The sequence below is a fragment of the Pantherophis guttatus genome, chromosome 2, assembly GCF_059756535.1.
Source record: "Pantherophis guttatus breed Tessera chromosome 2, ASM5975653v1, whole genome shotgun sequence".
NCBI lineage: Eukaryota > Metazoa > Chordata > Lepidosauria > Squamata > Colubridae > Pantherophis > Pantherophis guttatus.
Window position 1 is genome coordinate 271696131 of NC_142064.1, and position 18233 is coordinate 271714363.

The 18233-nt window shown below is 41.6% G+C and overlaps 1 protein-coding gene across 1 annotated transcript in view; it reads left to right on the top strand.

Annotated features, from left to right (window-relative positions):
- The first annotated feature begins 985 nt into the window (after positions 1-985).
- Positions 986-18233, top strand: part of LOC148115905 (vomeronasal type-2 receptor 26-like) — a 32300-nt gene continuing 15052 nt past the window's right edge. Inside the window, exons 1-5 of the mRNA XM_087885279.1 lie at positions 986-1078; positions 4288-4632; positions 10602-10901; positions 16863-17090; positions 17609-17735. Coding sequence (XP_087741405.1) covers positions 986-1078; positions 4288-4632; positions 10602-10901; positions 16863-17090; positions 17609-17735 — 1093 coding nt within the window. The remainder of the gene's footprint in view (positions 1079-4287; positions 4633-10601; positions 10902-16862; positions 17091-17608; positions 17736-18233) is intronic.

Consider the following 18233-nt stretch of genomic DNA (forward strand, 5'->3'; position numbering starts at 1 on the left):
CCGCAACCAACCGGAATCAACACACCAGAAGCAGCCAACGAGAGAAGGCGGCGTGAAAAAATGGCGCGAATTTGAACCTCGAGATGGCCACAGCGTACACATAGACCAGGCCAGCACGGCGATCGAGGACAAAGTCAGCACGGTGGTCGAAATCAACAGCAAGTCATGCTCGATGGAGATTGACACCGGATCAGCTCTCTCCATAATGTCATGGGTGACCCTAAAGACCCTCCTGCCGTCGTTCCGGAAGGACCAGCTCTCCAAGCAGAGACTGTGCATCCTAGACTACCAGGGGAACCGAGTCCCCCTCGAAGGCGTGGGCACGTTCCGAGTCACCTACGGAGACTACGAAAGAGACCTGCCGCTGACCATCGTCACGAAGCAGCTTCCTAGCATTCTGGGCATGGGGTGGTTCCGAGCCCTCGGCATGGGCTTCACCTGTGTCCACCAGGTGTCCAAGTCATCACTAAAGGATAGTCTCCTGACCGAGTTCCAGGACGTTTTCGGGGACACGTTGGGCAAGTATGTGGGGACCCCTATCTCCCTTAATTTAGACCCCAACGTAGCCCAAATAAGACTCAAGGCCAGACGGGTGCCTTTCGCATTGAAACCAAAAATCGATGCGGAACTGGACAAATGAATTAAACAAGGGGTGTTGGTTCCCGTTGACCATGCAAAGTGGGAAACCCCTATAGTGACCCCAGTAAAGTCTGATGGCTCAATTAGGATTTGCGCCGACTACAAGTGCACGATCAACAGGGCTTTGCAGCCGAGCGCCTATCCGGTGCCGATCGTGCATCATCTACTACACTCCCTGGGGCCCGGAAAATTTTTTGCCAAATTGGACCTGGCTCAGGCCTATCAACAATTACCAGTTGACGATGCCACGGCAGAGGCACAAACAATTGTAACTCATAGGGGTGCATTCAAATGCACCAGGCTCCAGTTTGGGGTGAGCGTCGCACCTGGCCTATTTCAAAGCACCATGGAGTGCCTTCTGCAAGGGCTCCCTGGAGTGGTGCCCTATTTCAATGACGTTCTAATCAGCGCTCAGGACGAACGGCAGCTAGGGGACAGAGTAAGGAACGTCCTTTCTAGATTTAGAGAAGCGGGACTCAAATTAAAGAAAAATAAATGCATGATTGCTGTCCCCTCCGTTGAATTTCTGGGGTACAGGGTGGATGGCACAGGCATCCACCCTACCGAAAGCAAGGTGAGAGCGATTAAGAACGCACCTGCCCCCAAGTCCAAAGCGGAGCTCCAAGCCTTCCTTGGACTGCTCAATTTCTATTCTATGTTCCTGAAGGACAAAGACACTGTTGCAGATCCCCTACACAAACTATTGGGGAAGAATGTACCATGGGTCTGGGGAAAACCTCAAGCAGCCGCTTTTGAGGCAGTAAAGAGACTTCTATCTGAAGACAGTTTCCTAATCCAATACAACACAGCGCTACCGCTTGTATTGGTTTGTGACGCCTCCCCCGTAGGAGTTGGTGCCGTCCTAGGCCATAGACTGCCGAACGGCCTAGAGGCGCCCATTGCGTTTTACTCTCGCACCCTGTCAAGCGCAGAGCGGAACTATAGTCAGTTGGACAGAGAGGCTCTGGCTGCAATTGTGGGGGTTAAAAAGTTCCACGAATACCTCTATGGCCGACAATTTGAACTTGTGACTGACCACCGGCCCTTGCTAGGACTTTTGGCAGGCGATAGGCCAACCCCCGCTGCCCTTTCCCCACGTTTGACCAGATGGGCCATTTTTCTGTCGGCCTACTCGTATCAGCTTGTCCATCGACCTGGACGGACTTTGGGTCACGCAGATGCCCTCAGTTGCTGCCTCCTACCTGACCTACTTGCCAACCCTATGCCTGAAGCCTCCGTTCTTTTGCTGGACACTTTGACTTTGGGGCCTATCTCCTCTTGCGAGGTGGCAAAAGCCTCGGCTAGAGACCCAATCATTTGCATTGTAATGGGTTGGGTGCTGAAGGGGTGGCCGGTCAAAGTGGACGGGGGGGAATACCAAGGTTATGTTAACAAACGTAACGAACTGTTTATGCAAGGGGGGTTGCTTGTTGTGGGGTGACAGGGTGGTAGTACCAACGAAACTAAGGACTAGGGTCTTAGAATTGCTGCACGAAGGGCATCCGGGCATTGTCAGAATGAAAAGCTTAGCCCGCAGTTATGTCTGGTGGCCCAACATGGACCAAGTTATCTCCGAGTGGGTGGGGAAGTGCAGACCATGCCAGGAGTCTCGTCCCGATCCCCCAGTAGTGCCCATCCGAGAGTGGGAGAAACCAAAAGGGCCATGGGGGAGGATCCATATTGATTTTGCCGGCCCCTTCCATGGGCAAACATTTTTAATCGTACTCGATGCCTTTTCGAAATGGCTCGAAATAATCCTAATGCCCTCTACCACAGCTGAGGCAGTCATTAGAGTCCTTCACAAGCTATTTGCCACACATGGCCTACCGGATACTCTGGTATCTGACAACGGCCCTCAATTCACAGCGACCCTGTTCGAGGGCTACTTGGCCGGACTGGGCATCCGCCACGCCCTATCGGCCCCGTTCCACCCGGCTTCTAACGGATTGGCCGAACGTTTTGTAAGAACGGCCAAAGAGGCACTGTCCAGACTAGATAACGGGGACTGGCAGGCCAGGATAGACCAATTCTTAGCTGTCCAACATGCCACACCATGCACAGCCACAGGGAGAAGCCCAGCAGAGCTCCTCATGGGCAGGAAGCTTCGGTGCGTGTTAGACAGGCTTCACCCTAACTATTTGCATGAAAATTTCAAGGGAGAAACCTCTGGACTAAGACAGTTTCAGGTTGGGTCCACGGTGTTCGCTCGCAATTATGCCAGCGGACCTCTATGGGTTGCAGGAACCATAGAGGGCATAACAGGCCCAAAATCATACACGGTAGACGTAGGGGTAGACAGACTCTGGAAGCGCCACATAGACCAACTTAGAAAAAGGGTAGTTGGTGAGGCAAACATCAATTTAGACATCTCCAAACCTAACTACAACAACTTTCCCAAAACAGCTAACTCAAGCCCGGGTTTGCGAGAATACTTAGCTGACAAGCCCTGGTTCCAGCACTGCCCCAGCGAGTCGCCACTCCCAGCCAGGGATAGCCACGCCCCGGACAAAATCCAGGAGGTTCCATTGGCGCAGCCGGGAGAGACTGAAAGTCCCTCCGACCAGCTCGACGCCCCACCAGACACTGAACTGCGCAGGTCAACTAGAGCGAGAACTCGTCCTAGGCACCTGCGAGATTTCGTGTGTACATATGTAAATTTCTGAATGTTAGTGCTTTCTGGGAAGGGAGGGGTGTTATGTATTGATACTTTTAAGCGGGAGTTTCAAACCTGCCTACGTTTCTGATTGGCTGACAGTCCCTCCAGGATTGTATATAAGGAGGGCTGCAGCCTCTGAGTTTTTGCTGAAGTCTCACTGTATATTAAAGAGCTGTTGTCACTACCCTGCTTGTGCCTCTCATTATTCCCGAACCACTTCAGTGGGGGTCGGAAGGATCCGCTGTTTGGGGCTTCCCTGTCCGCACCGGAGCAGGATGTCCAGGGAAAGAGATTAAATCCCCTGGCCATTGCTTCTGGAAGTGCAAGAACCACCACTGACGGGTGGAAGGGGATGGGGTGGGAAGTATTCGGATCCTTCCCATCCCCACCCCCTTCCACCCAGCGGCGGCAGTTCTTGCACTGCCAGAAGTAATGGCCAGGAGATTTAATCTCTTTCCCTGGACATCCTGCTCCGGTGCGAAGAAAGGGAAGCCCCAGACAGCGGATCATTCCCACCAGCCCCTTCCACCCAGCGGCAGCAGTTCTTGCACTGCCAGAAGCAGCAGGCCGGGACTTCAATCCCTTCCCCTGAAAGCTCAGACTTCTCAGGCCCAAAACAGGCCATGGTGGGGGGGCCCCGCACAAAGCGCATGTGGGGGACTGCGCAGAACGCATAATGCAGAACGCATGCATGGGCAAGTGTGCATAATACGGGGAGCATGCGTGGGGTGTCATGTGCTCATGCGCATGGGTGGAGGGGTCGCATTGCATTATGGGTCCTGGCATGCGCACGTGTTATCACGCACATACACACACACTTCTGGCACGCAACGGGAAAAAGGTTCGCCATCACTGCCCTATACCATTCCAGACAAATGGCTGTCCAAACTCTTCTTAAAAACATCCAGTGATGGAGCATCCACAATTTCGGGAAGGAAGCCCTTCCACCAGTTAATTGCTTTCACTGTCAGGAAATTTCTCCTTAGTTCTAGGTTAGTGATTTCACTGAATGTAACATCATGGCGAAATCCATGTATCTTTTCAGGAAAGCAAGTGCAATGTACTGGAAAATTCTGTCCTTCCTTTTTGCCATTCAGGAAATCAACAAAGATCCTCTTCTCTTGCCCAACCTCACCCTGGGTTATAACCTCCACGACAACTTTCGAGACAGAAGGTTGACATTGGATGGTCTGTTGGATTTGCTTTCCATTGGAGAGGCCAATGTTCCCAACTACAGCTGCGGAAGGAAGAGAAACATGCTGGTTCTCCTGGAAGAGACCAACTCTGATATATCCATCCTCATGGCTGCCATATTGGGCATCTACAAAATCCCACAGGTATAGAGCCAGTGAATGGCTGCAAGTTTATGCCAGAGCAGTTCAAGAAGATTTTCTCCTTAGAAATGTTAATTAAGCATAGATTAAGATGAAGAATTAATCTTTATGTCATCTTTCAGTCTCCCAGAGAGACAAGAACAATTATTGATATCTCGGCTAATCCCCATTCTCTGTCTGTCTCTCATGTATTTACTACTAATTTGCGTGTACTTTTACCACTAATTTGCATGTATGTCCACCAGTCTAGGTTCACCCCTTGTTCCTGAAGTGCCACTTTTGTTTTTATCTTCCCAGTCGTATCTAATATTTCTTTGTAGATCAATTTTTTCTCTGGGTTATACAGAATCAGGTAAGTCACAGCTTCCACAGGTGAAACCCAGAGTGGTACGTTATTATAATATCTTTTCCTAATTTCCATCCAGCTCTCAATCAGGACTCCTCGCACGTGGACTTTTATAAAGTATGCTGGAGGTTTGCCTCTCTCCCACCAAAGGTGGGCATGCCACCCCTGTTGGAGATCGTGACCTTCGATTGTTAGCAGATGTCTCCTTTGTAGTGTAATCCATTCACGAATCCAAACCAAAACTGCCGAATTATAATACTTCCAATTTGGGACCCCTAACCCACCTTGTTCTTTTGGTTTCTGCATCACCTTCAACCTAATTCGAGGCTTTTTGCCCTGCCAAATAAATCTATTTGTGGCCCTGTCCAAATTCTTAAAGAAGGTTTTATCCAACCTAACTGGGGCTGTTTGAAAGAGAAATACCATTCTGGGCACTGCGTAGGTCTTAATTAAGGCTATCCGTCCCATTACTGACAGTTGTATCTTCCCCCATTTCTCCAAATCTTTGTCTAGTTGTTCAATTAATTTTAAATGGTTATCCATCTTTATTGATGAACATCTATCAGACAGCCAAATCCCTAAATATTTGACTTTACGAACTACCTGTAAGCCCAAAGTATTTTGTAGTTCTAATTTTTGTCTTTCTGTCATATTCTTTGCTATAATATTTGTTTTTGTCCTATTTATTTGTAATCCAGCTACTTCACAAAATTTCTGCATTATATCGATAAATCGCCCTCCGGAGATTTGTCGTCTGCATACGCCTGGACCTTATATTCTTGTTCTCGGATCCTTAGTCCTCTTATGCTCACCTCTTATTATCCTAAGCAGAGGTTCTAGCGTGAATATAAACAGTAATGGGGAGAGTGGGCAGCCTTGTCTCGTTCCCTTCGCTATCGTCACCTCCTCCTACTCTTCTCCATTAACCAAAATCTTGGCCTTCTGTTGATTATAAATTGCCTGGATTGCATTAATGAAATAATCGCCAGCCTCCATCTGTTTCAGTTGTAATATTAGATAATTCCAGTTGACCCTATCGAAGGCTTTCTGGGCGTCCAAAAAGAGGAACGCCGCCTGCTTCTCAGGGTGGGCCTCGTAATATTCCAAGGCATCCATTATAATCCGTACATTATCTTTCAACTGTCTAGCTGGTAAGAAACCATTTTGATCTATGTGAATAAATTCACTAAGGTATTTCTTAAATCTAGCTGCCATTACAGCTGCAAAAATTTTATAGTCGGCGTTTAAAAGTGAGATAGGTCTATAGTTATGCATAAGTGTTTGGTCCACTCCTTCCTTAGGTATTAGAGAGATATAGGCCTCTAGCCATGATTTGGGGGCCTTAGACTCCATCAACACCATATTAAAAATTTCCTTCATATATTTTATATACAAATCTGGAAAGGTTTTATAGATCTCTGCAGGCAAGCTATCAGTGCCAGGGGTTTTACCGGTCTTCTGCCTCTTGATCGCAATCTCTATCTCTCGTTCCGTAATCTCTTTATTCAACAACTCCTTGACTGATTCTGGGAATTTGGGAAGATCCAACTGTTCCAAATATACCTTAATTTTCTCATGCGGCACTTGCTCACTAGCATACAGTTGTGAAAAGAATTCCTGTGCAATCTCTTTTTTCCATTCATTATCTACCCATACGACTCCCGTCCTGTCCTGTAATTGATCTATCCACCTACTTTCCCTTTCCTTCTTTAGTTTATAAGTAAGCCATCGGCCGGCCCTATTGGCATGTTCAAAGTGATGCTGTCTGGCCATTCTAATATTATGTGCTATTTCCTCCTGATCTAGTAATATGAGTTGATGTTTACTTGTGTCTACTGCTTCCTTAGCTTTAGCATTTAGTGGGTTAGTCTGTAAATTCCTCCCTGCATTCCGCAGTTTCGTTGTCCATATTTCCCTCTCCTTAAGTTTCTGTTTTTTCTTCCCCGCAGTGTATTTAATCGCTAACCCTCTCATTTGGGTTTCGCTGTATCCCACAAAATCTGTATCAAGGTTTCCTTATTGTCATTGACTCTAAAGAAGGCTTCCATTTCTCTCTTTACCATTTGTTGAAATTCCATCTCTGTTAAAATGCTTGCTCTCAACATCCACCTTTTATTTCTTTTAATTATATCCCTATTCCACCTAACCAATAATGGACTATGGTCTGCCCAGGTATTAGGTTCCATCTCTATCGCTACAGTTCTGGTCTTTAAATCTGTAGTTGCCCACATCATATCCAGCCTCGACCAAGATTTATGCCTGGGAGAGAAGAAGCTATATTGATTTGTCTGGAACGTTCGCCATAGATCCATAAGACCTAACTCATCCTTCATATCGGCACATACTTTTGGAAGTATTCTCCTATTTTCTCTCTTTTGAGTATTTCCCGGTAAGTAGTCCAAATCCCTGTCAATTACTACATTAAAATCGCCCAGTATGGCTATATGATTATATTGCAACTCAATAAGTTTTTGATACACCTTTTGATAGAAATCAGACTGTCCATTATTTGGGGCATATATTCCCACCAAGAGGACCGTAGGCAGCCTATACATATCTCCAGCATTAGTATTCTGCCCTCGTCATCCATATAGATTAATTTAGATTCCAGGCAATTCCTAACATAGAAGGCCACACCTCTTTGCTTCTCGTCAGCTAATGTAGCATACAACTTACCAAGTTCAGGACATTGCAAAATACATTCACATTGCTTTTTAATATGCACTTCCTGGAGGCATATGACATCCATTTTTAGTTTTATTAATTTCTTAAAAACCCGCCCTCTCTTCAACTGTGCATTCAAACCATTTATATTTTGTGAAAACAAACATAATTCCTCCCCCATCTATACTTATTTGCGTTCTTTGCTCTAGTTGTCTGTCTAGTTACCCGTTGGTTAATCTCCTCTTCTTCTTCTCTTACTCCTGCTGCTCCTTTCCCCTCCTGCCCTCCTTCCTGACCCTTACTATCTGCCACATATTCACTTTCCCTTCCTCCTTCCCTTTCCCAAGTTGCAAATTCACTTTCAAGAAATTCATCAGCTTCTTGCGGGGTTTCAAGTAGTACTCTCTTCCCCTGCCGTGTCACCATCAGCCCATCTGGAAGTAGACATTTATATCTCACATCATATTTCCTTAGTTGTGTTGTCAACGCTTGGTAGTTTTGTCTTCGATCTTGCGCCTTCTTCAGCACCTGTCTCAAAACAGTGACCTGTTTGCCAGCATATTTTATCACCTGGTCCTTCGATCTCTGATATACATCCTCTCGTAACGATCTCTTACTAAATTTTACATGAACTTCCCTCGGGAGATTCTGTCTCCTGGTAAATGATGTAAAAATCCGGAAACATTCATCAATGCCATTGTGTACCATTTGCGTGTCTTTCTGCAGCATCCCTGCGACCATCTCAACCATCTTATCTTCCAAGTTTTCTTCTGGCTCCTCCCTAATATTTTGAAATCTCAGGATGTGGGCAGACTTCTCCATCTCAAGCAAAACTATATCATCTTCAAGCTGCTTATTGACCAATAGCTGTCGCAACTCATGCCTCTCTATCACCCCCTCCACCTTCTCCACCTTTGTAGCTACCTTCTGGATCTGATCCTCATGCTTTTCCATTGTCACACACACTTCATTCAATCTCTCAGAGATTTGTTTCACTTCCCCTCGCATACCTCCCATCTCCTGTTTCAATTCAGTCAAGTCCTTCGCTGTGGCCTCCTGTTTTTTTGTCATAGTTTCCTGTATGGCATATAGTAAATTCTGAATTTTTTGGAGTGTAGAGGTCTTCTCGGCCACAGCTACTGCCTCCATAGATTTATGCAGAGAAGGAGGAGTCGTGATTGGTGCCATAGCTGCTGTTGATATTGGGAGCTTCTTTCTGGTCTTAATTGAAGAGCTAGACATTTCTGTTAAGCAGAGGAGCCTCCTCCAAAGTAGCATATAACTAAGATGAACCCAAGGGTATTAATTATTACTCTACCCTGTCCCAATAGGTAATAGATGTTCTAGTCTATTAATGAGTTACTTTGGTATTTAGTCACTTATCCCTATCCCCCCTTCAATATTCTGAAGTAGTTAATAATAATTAGTCAATTTAATGTAGTAATCAATTAATCTGTTTGGTATTAGAATAATGTTAGATCAGCTAATTATCTAATTGGTACTTTATAATTAATTAATACTCTAAACAAATCAGTTAGTTCACTTAAACTTAAATCACACTTATAAATTTAACACTTAGTTTTCCAAAGCCAATATATCCCAACAAGTTACTTATGCTTCAATCAGTCCATTAAGAGAAATGATCTAAGAGTCAGTAGGTAGAGCAAAGTTACTCTTGACAAAGTAGTTCAAAAGAAGAAGCGCTGTTCACATTGAAATATCAACATGCTCAGATCTTGCACTATGCAGGTTCTGAGGAAGCATCAGCTTTTCAGAAAATGTGATCTGGATTTCTTCTTAACATACATTGTTGACAGTTACGTTTTCTGCATTTGAAAAAATGTGAACCCCCTCCCCCCCTTTTTTTTAGTTTGTTAGTTGTTTAGCTTTTAATCTGTCAATGGGTTTTAATTTGAATTGTTTTAAATTTGGGCCAAAGTATATAATTCTTTTAATAATTTTAAATTTTGTATTGTTATGTGTTTTAGTTCTGGCTGTGCACCGCCCTGAGTCCATCAGGAGAAGGGCAGTATATAAATTGAATATATAAATAAATAAATAAATTTCTGATCCCCTATTAAATCCACCAAGGTAGGCTGGAATCTTCCAGTCACTACCTAAGCTCTGACATTATCTTTTCAGGATCTAATAGGTCTTCTTCTTCTGCCATATCCGTCATCGGACGTTGGTGATCATGTTGGCAATCCTATTTTTGTCAATAGCCGCATAAAAAAGTGCTGCTGAGTTTTGTCCACACTAGTCCGTTAGGTTTTGAAGCCATAATGTTCTTCTTCTGCCTGGACCTCATTTGCCTTCAATCTTTCCCTGGAGGATTAAGTGAAGGATGCCGTATTTTTCTGGGTGTCGCATCACATGACCAAAATATTCTAACTTTCGCTGTTTAATGGCTTTGATGATTTCCCTTTGCTTTCCCAGGTGGCTTATCACCTCCTCATTTGTGATTATTGTTAACCCAGTTTATAAGAAACAGCCATCTGTAAATCCACATTTCTTTCTTTTTTTATTTTAAAAACAAGCTTTATTAAACATAAAAAGATAAAATACCATATCATGTACACATAAAATACATTTGTGTTAATACAAACAACATTACTTGCTAAAACTAAAACAACAACAACAACAAAAGAAGAAAGTGACTTTAGTCACACATCCGTCATCTTGTTAAGGGTGCCTAATTGTTAATTTTATTGTCATACAGAATTTTACATTTATTCTCATTTCTTTGAGTTATCCAATTGTAATATCTATGGATACATTAACATTTGAGTTAAAAGATAAGGTAGACTCAAAATATTATACGGCGTGGAATAGATGGTAAATCCACATTTCAAATGCTTCTCATTTCTTCAAGTGGTTTTCTGTCAGAGACCAACTCTCTACTCCATAGAGCAGGATAGTAAAAGCCCCAAATAAAACATAAATCTCCTTTTTTTCCCTCCAGATCAGCTACACTTATATTTCACCAGTCCTGAGTGATAAAACTCAGTTACCTTTTTTCTACCGGACCGTCCCCAAAGAAGGTGCTCAAAACCTGGGGATTGTTAAACTGCTGCTGTATTTTCGATGGACATTCATTGGCGTCTTTGCTGCAGACACCGATAATGGAGAACAGTTCATTAGGACCTTCGTTCCTGTGCTGGCTCAGAATGGCATCTGTGTTGTTTTTTCACAAATCGTATTATTAGAAGATGAGAACTTCAAGTATCTGATTTCTGTTTTCAACCTGTGGGCCCAAATCAATGTATTGGTTTATTACTCAGAGTTTACGTTCGTCGAGGGAGCCTTTTTCCTAGAAGACATATTAAATTCCTTGCGAAAGCTTGTTGAAGGGAAAGTTTGGATCACAACCGCTTTGTGGGATCTCACCATTGAATTATCATATAATACTTTCTCTTTCAGATACACCCATATCATTTTTTCTTTTCTTATCCAGACCAGCCAAAGGACCAAATTTGACGATTTCCTTGATTTCTATTTTTTTATCGAAGCATTTATGACTAAAAAATTTCACTGTTCATATGGGAAGCCTGCCTTGTCTGTGAAAGGCTGGACAAGGTGTACAGAGAAAGAGAACTTGGAGACTCTACCTCAGCAGAAGATTGACAGGATCTTTTCTCTAGATAGCTCCTTAACTTACAATGCCATCCAGATTGTGGCACATGCCTTAAATGTGGTCAATTCACCCCGATCCCAGAAGACAAGGATGGAGAGAAAAGACAAGGTGGAAGTTGAAAGCATTCAACCATGGCAGGTATTTCCTTATCGGTTCCATATATGTTGTTAAGGGCGACATCTAGATGATGAACATTGTGAAACACTCTTTGAGAAATGTCATATACATTGACAAAAATACCTTTTATGAATCATTTTCATTCATAAGAACCCTTGTCCTCCTCTTTCATATACAGATATATATGTTTTCTGAGATTTTCACGGGTGTTTGTATGTAGGTCTTTGGTTATTCAGGTTTTTTCCCACATAAAATTGGAAGTGTCTTGGTGACGTTTTGATGAAGTCTCATTCGTCATCTTCAGGCTGGTGTTTTCAGCTTCATGCTTCTAGGGGCAATGTGTGATCATAGCTGTTTCTTCCTTTTAACTGCTAGTGGGGGTGTGAACTGATTGGGTGTGAGCTTGGCTGTGATCTGATTGGCTGGGGGTGTGTTCTGTTTGGGTGGGGCTTGGTTGGGCTTGGGTTAGTCTGAGTTGCAGGGGGATTTGAGCTGGTGAGCTGCGTTGCTGTTGTTTGGCTTCGCATTCGTGGTCGTGCCACATCTTTATGTTGGGTGTCAGTCTGCTTCATGTATGGATTGGAGGGGTTTAAAGTGGCTAATGATCCAGCTGCGGCCTGGCTTCTAGTCCGTGGTCGTGCCTCATCATCGGTGTAGGTTTGAGTCTGCTTTCCGCGTGGATGTGTGGTGGTGACATCCTGTGTCGCCCTTGTGATTGTGGGTTTGGAGTCATTCCTCGTGTTAGGGACTTGTTTGTCAATAAGGGCGGGTTGCCAAATGGCTGGTAGACGGGAGGTATCATCTCGTTTATTCATGCTGTGTGGGCGTTTTTCTATCTCGATGGCTTCTCTGATTATTCTGCTGTTAAAGTGTTCAGTTTTGGCGATAGTTCTGGTCTTTTTAAAGTCAATTTCATGTCCTGTGGCTTTAAGGTGTTGGACCAGGGAAGAAGTTTCTTCCTATTTTCTGACTGAGTTCTTGTGATTTTCAATGTGTGCACTTATTCTTCTGTTGGTTTGTCCAATGTATGTGTTGGGTCAGGTGGGGCATCCCATGAAATCCCATGAAACTTGATATTATATAACATATTTATATCTATTGTTTCCATAGTTATAACATAATTCTCTATACATTTAGCACTCTATATATTTTAATTTGCAGTTATGCACAGTCTAATAATAATATTTCTTGCAATACGTATTCTATTGTATAGTTTTATACCTGTATTCATTTCTAGCTTATTGACCCTCTTTCATCATTAATTTTCTAAGCTTTGCATCTATTATCTAGCCAATAGGCCCCATATTTTAGTAATAGGCTGTTTCTCCTTTGTCTTTAATTTCCATCGTTAACCTGTCCATTTTGGCACATTCTAATATTTTCTTTATTACCATTTCCTCTGTCGGTATACTTTCAATTTTCCAAATTTGTGCATATGTAATTCCGTTGCTGCTGTTATTTATTTATTTATTTTTGCATTGAAAAGTTTTTATTTTATAAACAAGCATACATACAATATATAATCAATCAATCAGTGTATCATCTGAATACATCTTTTTCCTCTTACTCCTCCAATATTTATCATATCTTGATATTATCATTTCATTTGTTGTAACATTTTCCCCACATTTACTTTTATATTTGTACCTTTATCTATTCAACAATTTTATCCCAACCCAACCCTCCCTCCTCCCCACCCACCCCCGACTTCCCAGAGCAAAAACAGAGTATAACATTTAACAAGCAAAAGCTAAAATATACTAACCTACTACAAAGTTTAAAATTCCCTCACACTCTTTAACTCCTCTTTTGCAAATTCATCAACCTCCCTTTTGTAAATTCTCAAAATCAGTTGGGTTAAATTCTTTCTTCCTGAATATAAAAGCCTTTTTCTTGGTATGTAATCCAATAGCTTTAACAATATTATAAGCATTAACAAACACTGATAAGTTTCATTTTCATCCCTCAAACACCTTTCTTTTTCAACATTGCTCCCTAATAAGATTCTAAATTAAACATTTATCCTCTTTATTCCTTCATAAACCAATTATCAATTTCTATCTAGTCAGCATTAAAAATTCTAAATTAAACATTTTAAAACTTTAAACATTTTATCACCTATACCTTTTAAAATAGTATAATCTTATATTAAACATTTTAAAAACCTCTTAATGCATCAATAAGACCTTCTTAGTTCATTTCTCAAAATATAAATTTCAAAACCTTCAGGAAACTATCCCTTAAATTTTTAATTAACCATTTCTCTATTTTTTCCCAGTCCTTCTTCCTCAATCAACATTGCCCCCTAATAATGTTCTAAATTAGACATTTGTCCTCTTTAATCCTTCATAAAATTAAACATTTTAAAACTTTAAACATTTTATCGCATGATCGTTCTTAAAATACTATAATCTTATGTTAAACATTTTTAAAATCTTTTAATACATCAATAAGACATTAAGTCATTTCTCAAAATATAAATTTCAAGCCCTTCAGAAAGGTATCCCTCTAAATTTTAATTAGCCATTTTAATACCTCGATAACTCTTAAAAAGCTATCATTTTTACCTCGATAACTCTTAAAAGGCTATCATTTTTATGTCCAAAACCAAGTGTAATAACACACTTCCTTTATATTATTATCTTAGAATAAATTTTAAAAATACAAATTTAATTAAGCTTCTCAACCTATTGCCAAAATCCTCCCCAAAAAAGATCAATCTTCAGTTCTTCCCTTCTTTCTGTATTTTTTCCAGTCCTTTTTCTTTGATAATTCTTTCTTCTTCAGCATTGCTCCTCCTCCTGCTTTTATTTTTGAGAATTTTAAAATTTGGATTTGAGGTTGATGTCTCTTTGAAAGTTTTTGTCTTCTTAAAGTTATTTCATTTAATTTGAAACCCCCATAAATCTCTCTCAAGTCCTTCTGATTAAACTCTTCCAGATTCCTTTGCTTTCCCCTCTTGGTCTGGAAAGCATTCTTTTTATCCAAAGTCATATTAAACTGGATTTCTGCCCCATCTTCTTCCAACAGCTCACTACTGTCTAACAAGCCTTGAAATGATACTATCTTCTCCTTTGTCTCCATGTTTTGAGTCAAAACAGCTTCCTCTTCCTGAGACCTTTCATTAAAAAAACCTTTAAGACTTTCAAGGAAAGCAGTGGTTTGTGACTCAAAAATTTCATGTATTATAACTCTTATTTGTGTATTTGCTGGTGTGTGTAATAATAGTCCTTCAGCACTTTCAAAGGTACCAGCCATTTTCTTTTTTTCAAAATCCAATTATTTTTAAGTTTGTTCAGCTATCAGGTCAATAAATCCAATAATTTTCCACACAATTTAGAAGTATAAAGTAGTTAAGGTCAATACCATAGTCTTTTTCATTTCACTAGCACTTTAAATCTTTTTCTTGCCGCGTAATCTGGTAGCTTTTACAATGTTGCAGCTTTAACGATCACTTTCACTTGTAAATTTCATTTTAAACGCCCTTAAGCACCATCTTTTTTCCTTTTTCTCTTAAACGGAGTTAAAGTTTAATACTTGCATTTCCTGTTCTCCTGATTTGCTCTGCCAGCATCCAGGATCGAATTTTCTCATAGTCCTTAAAATTGCGCTGCTGGTGTGGTTGCGACCCCTTGTTCTGCTTAAAGCAGAATCGTCCCAGATCCGGAGCACTGAAGGGCTTTCAGGGAGCTCTCAACCTGCAAACCCCAGGCTTAAAAAAAAGCTTGGGGGTCTAGGGGAGCTCTACCCAGACCCTTCTGCTCTTCTCTCCCCGTTTTTCCCTGGGGGAGAGTTTCGAACCGCTAGAACAGCTGATTTTCGCTGTTCTAGCGGCAAACGGAATCAAGGGGCTGGAGCTCCAAAAGGAGCGTCCATTTAGGGAACGCGGAGCCACTGGAAGTCCCCCGTTGCCGCTGTTATTACATTTAACATTAAATATAGAATTACTCTTTCTTTTTACATTTGGCCTCCAGCATTGCTGAATGGCAAATTGTACCTTGCCTATGTTGTCACACACCACTACAATTATTTTACTCCATGTATTTTACTTCATGTGCTTTGACCTTTTCTTTCTTCAGATGCTAGAATTTGATGTTTGGAAAAAGGGATTTTGGATTATCTTCCAATTTATTATTTTTTATTTTATTTTATTTTTATTTTTGAATTATATGCCACCCTTCTCCGGAGACTCAGGGTGGCTTACAAGGCATTAAGCAATAGCCTTCATACTTTTGTATATTTTATACAAAGTCAGCTTATTGCCCCCACAAACCGGGTCCTCATTTTACCTACCTTACAGAGGATGGAGGAACTTTGAGCCTGGTGAGATTTGAACTCGCAGTAATTGCAGGCAGCTGGAAGCTAAATACTACCTTTTAACAGTAGCATTAGTCTGCTGTGCCACTCAGGCTCCTTACATTACAATGTAACACAACATTGTATTTAATATTAAAATTATCAGTGTATATTCTTGTAAAATCACCTGAAGAGTGCCAGAATCAATATTCAAGCTTTTCCTCAGAATCAATGTTCAACCTTTCTTCAGATAACGAGCAGATGGAAGAGTCAATTATTAATATTGACATTTCCTTCCCAATTTCCAAAAGCCAATTCATAACACAGGAAGTTTATAAGAAGAGATTAGAGAACCATTTGTCTGAAGTAGTGTAGGGTTTCCTAAGCAGGGGGTTGGACTAGAAGACCTCCAAGGTCCCTTCCAAATTTGTTAAATTATTATTATAATTATTAAATTATTATATTTCCAGGACTGAGTTGTACAAACTGATGCTGTGTCTTCTACAATAAGGAGACATTTTCTGACAGTGTGAACAATCAACCAATGGAACACCTTGCCTTCAGAAGTTGTGGGAACTTCATCATTGGAAGCCTTCAAGAAGAGATTGGACTACCATTTGTCAGAAATGGTGTAGGGTCTCCTGCTTGGGCAGGGGGTTGGACTAGATGACCTACAAGGTCCCTTCCAACTCTGTCAATCTATCTCTCTTGTGGAATCAAAACACAGGACTCAAAATAAATAATCAAAGCTCACTGCGGTGTTTGTTATTCAATGTGCACAGAAGAAACTCTCCAAACAATGTTAAGATAAATCTCTGTAGACAAAATGATATATCTCAGGGAGGAGGGGAAAACTCATGGATAAGCAACAGATAGTGTAAGCAAATATATTTGTAGGTAATGGATTTCCCTTCTCCTGCCCTTCTGCCATCTGCTTATCTTCAAGAGAACTAAAGGGAGAAATAAAACAAGAAAACAAGAAAATATGGGCTAGTTGGGAATGCCAGATGTTGGAAAGAAAATATCCGCCATTGCTTCCTGAAGGACAAATCTATGCAGATTGTCCTGAGAAGAAAACAGGCTGCAGCTCAATAAGTCAAATTCCTTATATCTCTGTACATCAACTTGTTTAGATGATTCCAGTTGTGTAAAAACCTCTTTCCTTATATTCCTTAGCTTCACCATTTCCTGAAGAATCCTCAGATCTACAACAACACCATAGAAGGAATGTATTTGGGTAGAAATGGAGATTTGATGGCTGACTTTGACATTGTGAGCTGGGTGTTGTTTCCTAATAAGTCGACCACCAGAGTGAAATTTGGGAGTCTAGACAGAGAAGGAACCATTGGAGTCAAATTCAGCATCAACAAGGAAGTCATAACGAATCCTCAGTGGTTCAATCAGGTAGAGGAAGAGGTGTCCCATCTTTTTACCGTGTTTCCCTGAAAATAAGACATTAACTGATAATAAGTCCAATCAGGTTTTTGAGCGCATGGACTAAAATAAGTCCCGCCCCCCCCCAAAAAAATAAGCCCTCCCCAAAAATATTTAAGCGCATGCGCAGACAGTCCTCGCCATTTCCTCTAGTTAGGGTTAGGGAGACAGAGCTGGAAATCAGCAAGAGGAGCCCCGTCTTGCTCCACACACCCCAAAATAGTAAGTTTCCCACTCAAAACAGTAAAGTGCAGACAGAGCCCCTCCCAAAGCCCAATACATCACCAAGCCAATCTCGAAGTGTAAAGATATTATGAGATTCTCAGGCTGAGGAGGTGATAAATGCCGGTCTCCAAGGCAACGCTGCTGCTCTTCTATAGAAACGAGATAAGCTATGGGACCTGACAATCCCATTCCAACAATGTAATTCATTTCATAACTAATCAGTTTTGCAGATGCTTCTGAATGCAAATTTTACTCACTTTCAGCCCTTGCCTTACTCCCAGTGTGTGGAGCCTTGTCAACCTGGCTATTTCAAGGTGGTCCAGGAAGGAAAACCAATCTGTTGCTACAACTGTATCCCTTGTGCAGAAGGGAGCATTTCCACCCAAGAAGGTGGGTGAATGGGAATCAAAACAGCCCTTGGGATAGGAGCAAAGGTTCCTGCAGATCTTTTCTAAGAAGATATTTCTAATATCTTCTAAGTATTGGGGGTGGGGGGAGGAACTATTAATTTAACTATCAGAATTAATTTCACCAAGGATATAACAATCATATGAGCTGGGAGAGTTCATTGGAATGAGATGTTAAGTGTAGAAGAAGCCAAGCAGCTATCAAGAAGCATATGTGACTTTGTGAAGGATCAGTTGAAGTGACATGAAGCAGCCCGTTGTTTCACCATGACAAACAGAATGATGTTGCTTCTACAGTATGAAGTTCTCCATTGAGATAAATTAATCTCCAATGTCAGGGTTCCAAGTAACACCCCCAATGAAAGAAAAATCTTTTTTTAAAAAATTTTTTTTTTATTATATTATTAAAGTAACATTATAAACAACGTATACAATACTTCACCCTGTGCTATACATAAGAAAGGAAGATTTGGTTCTTCGG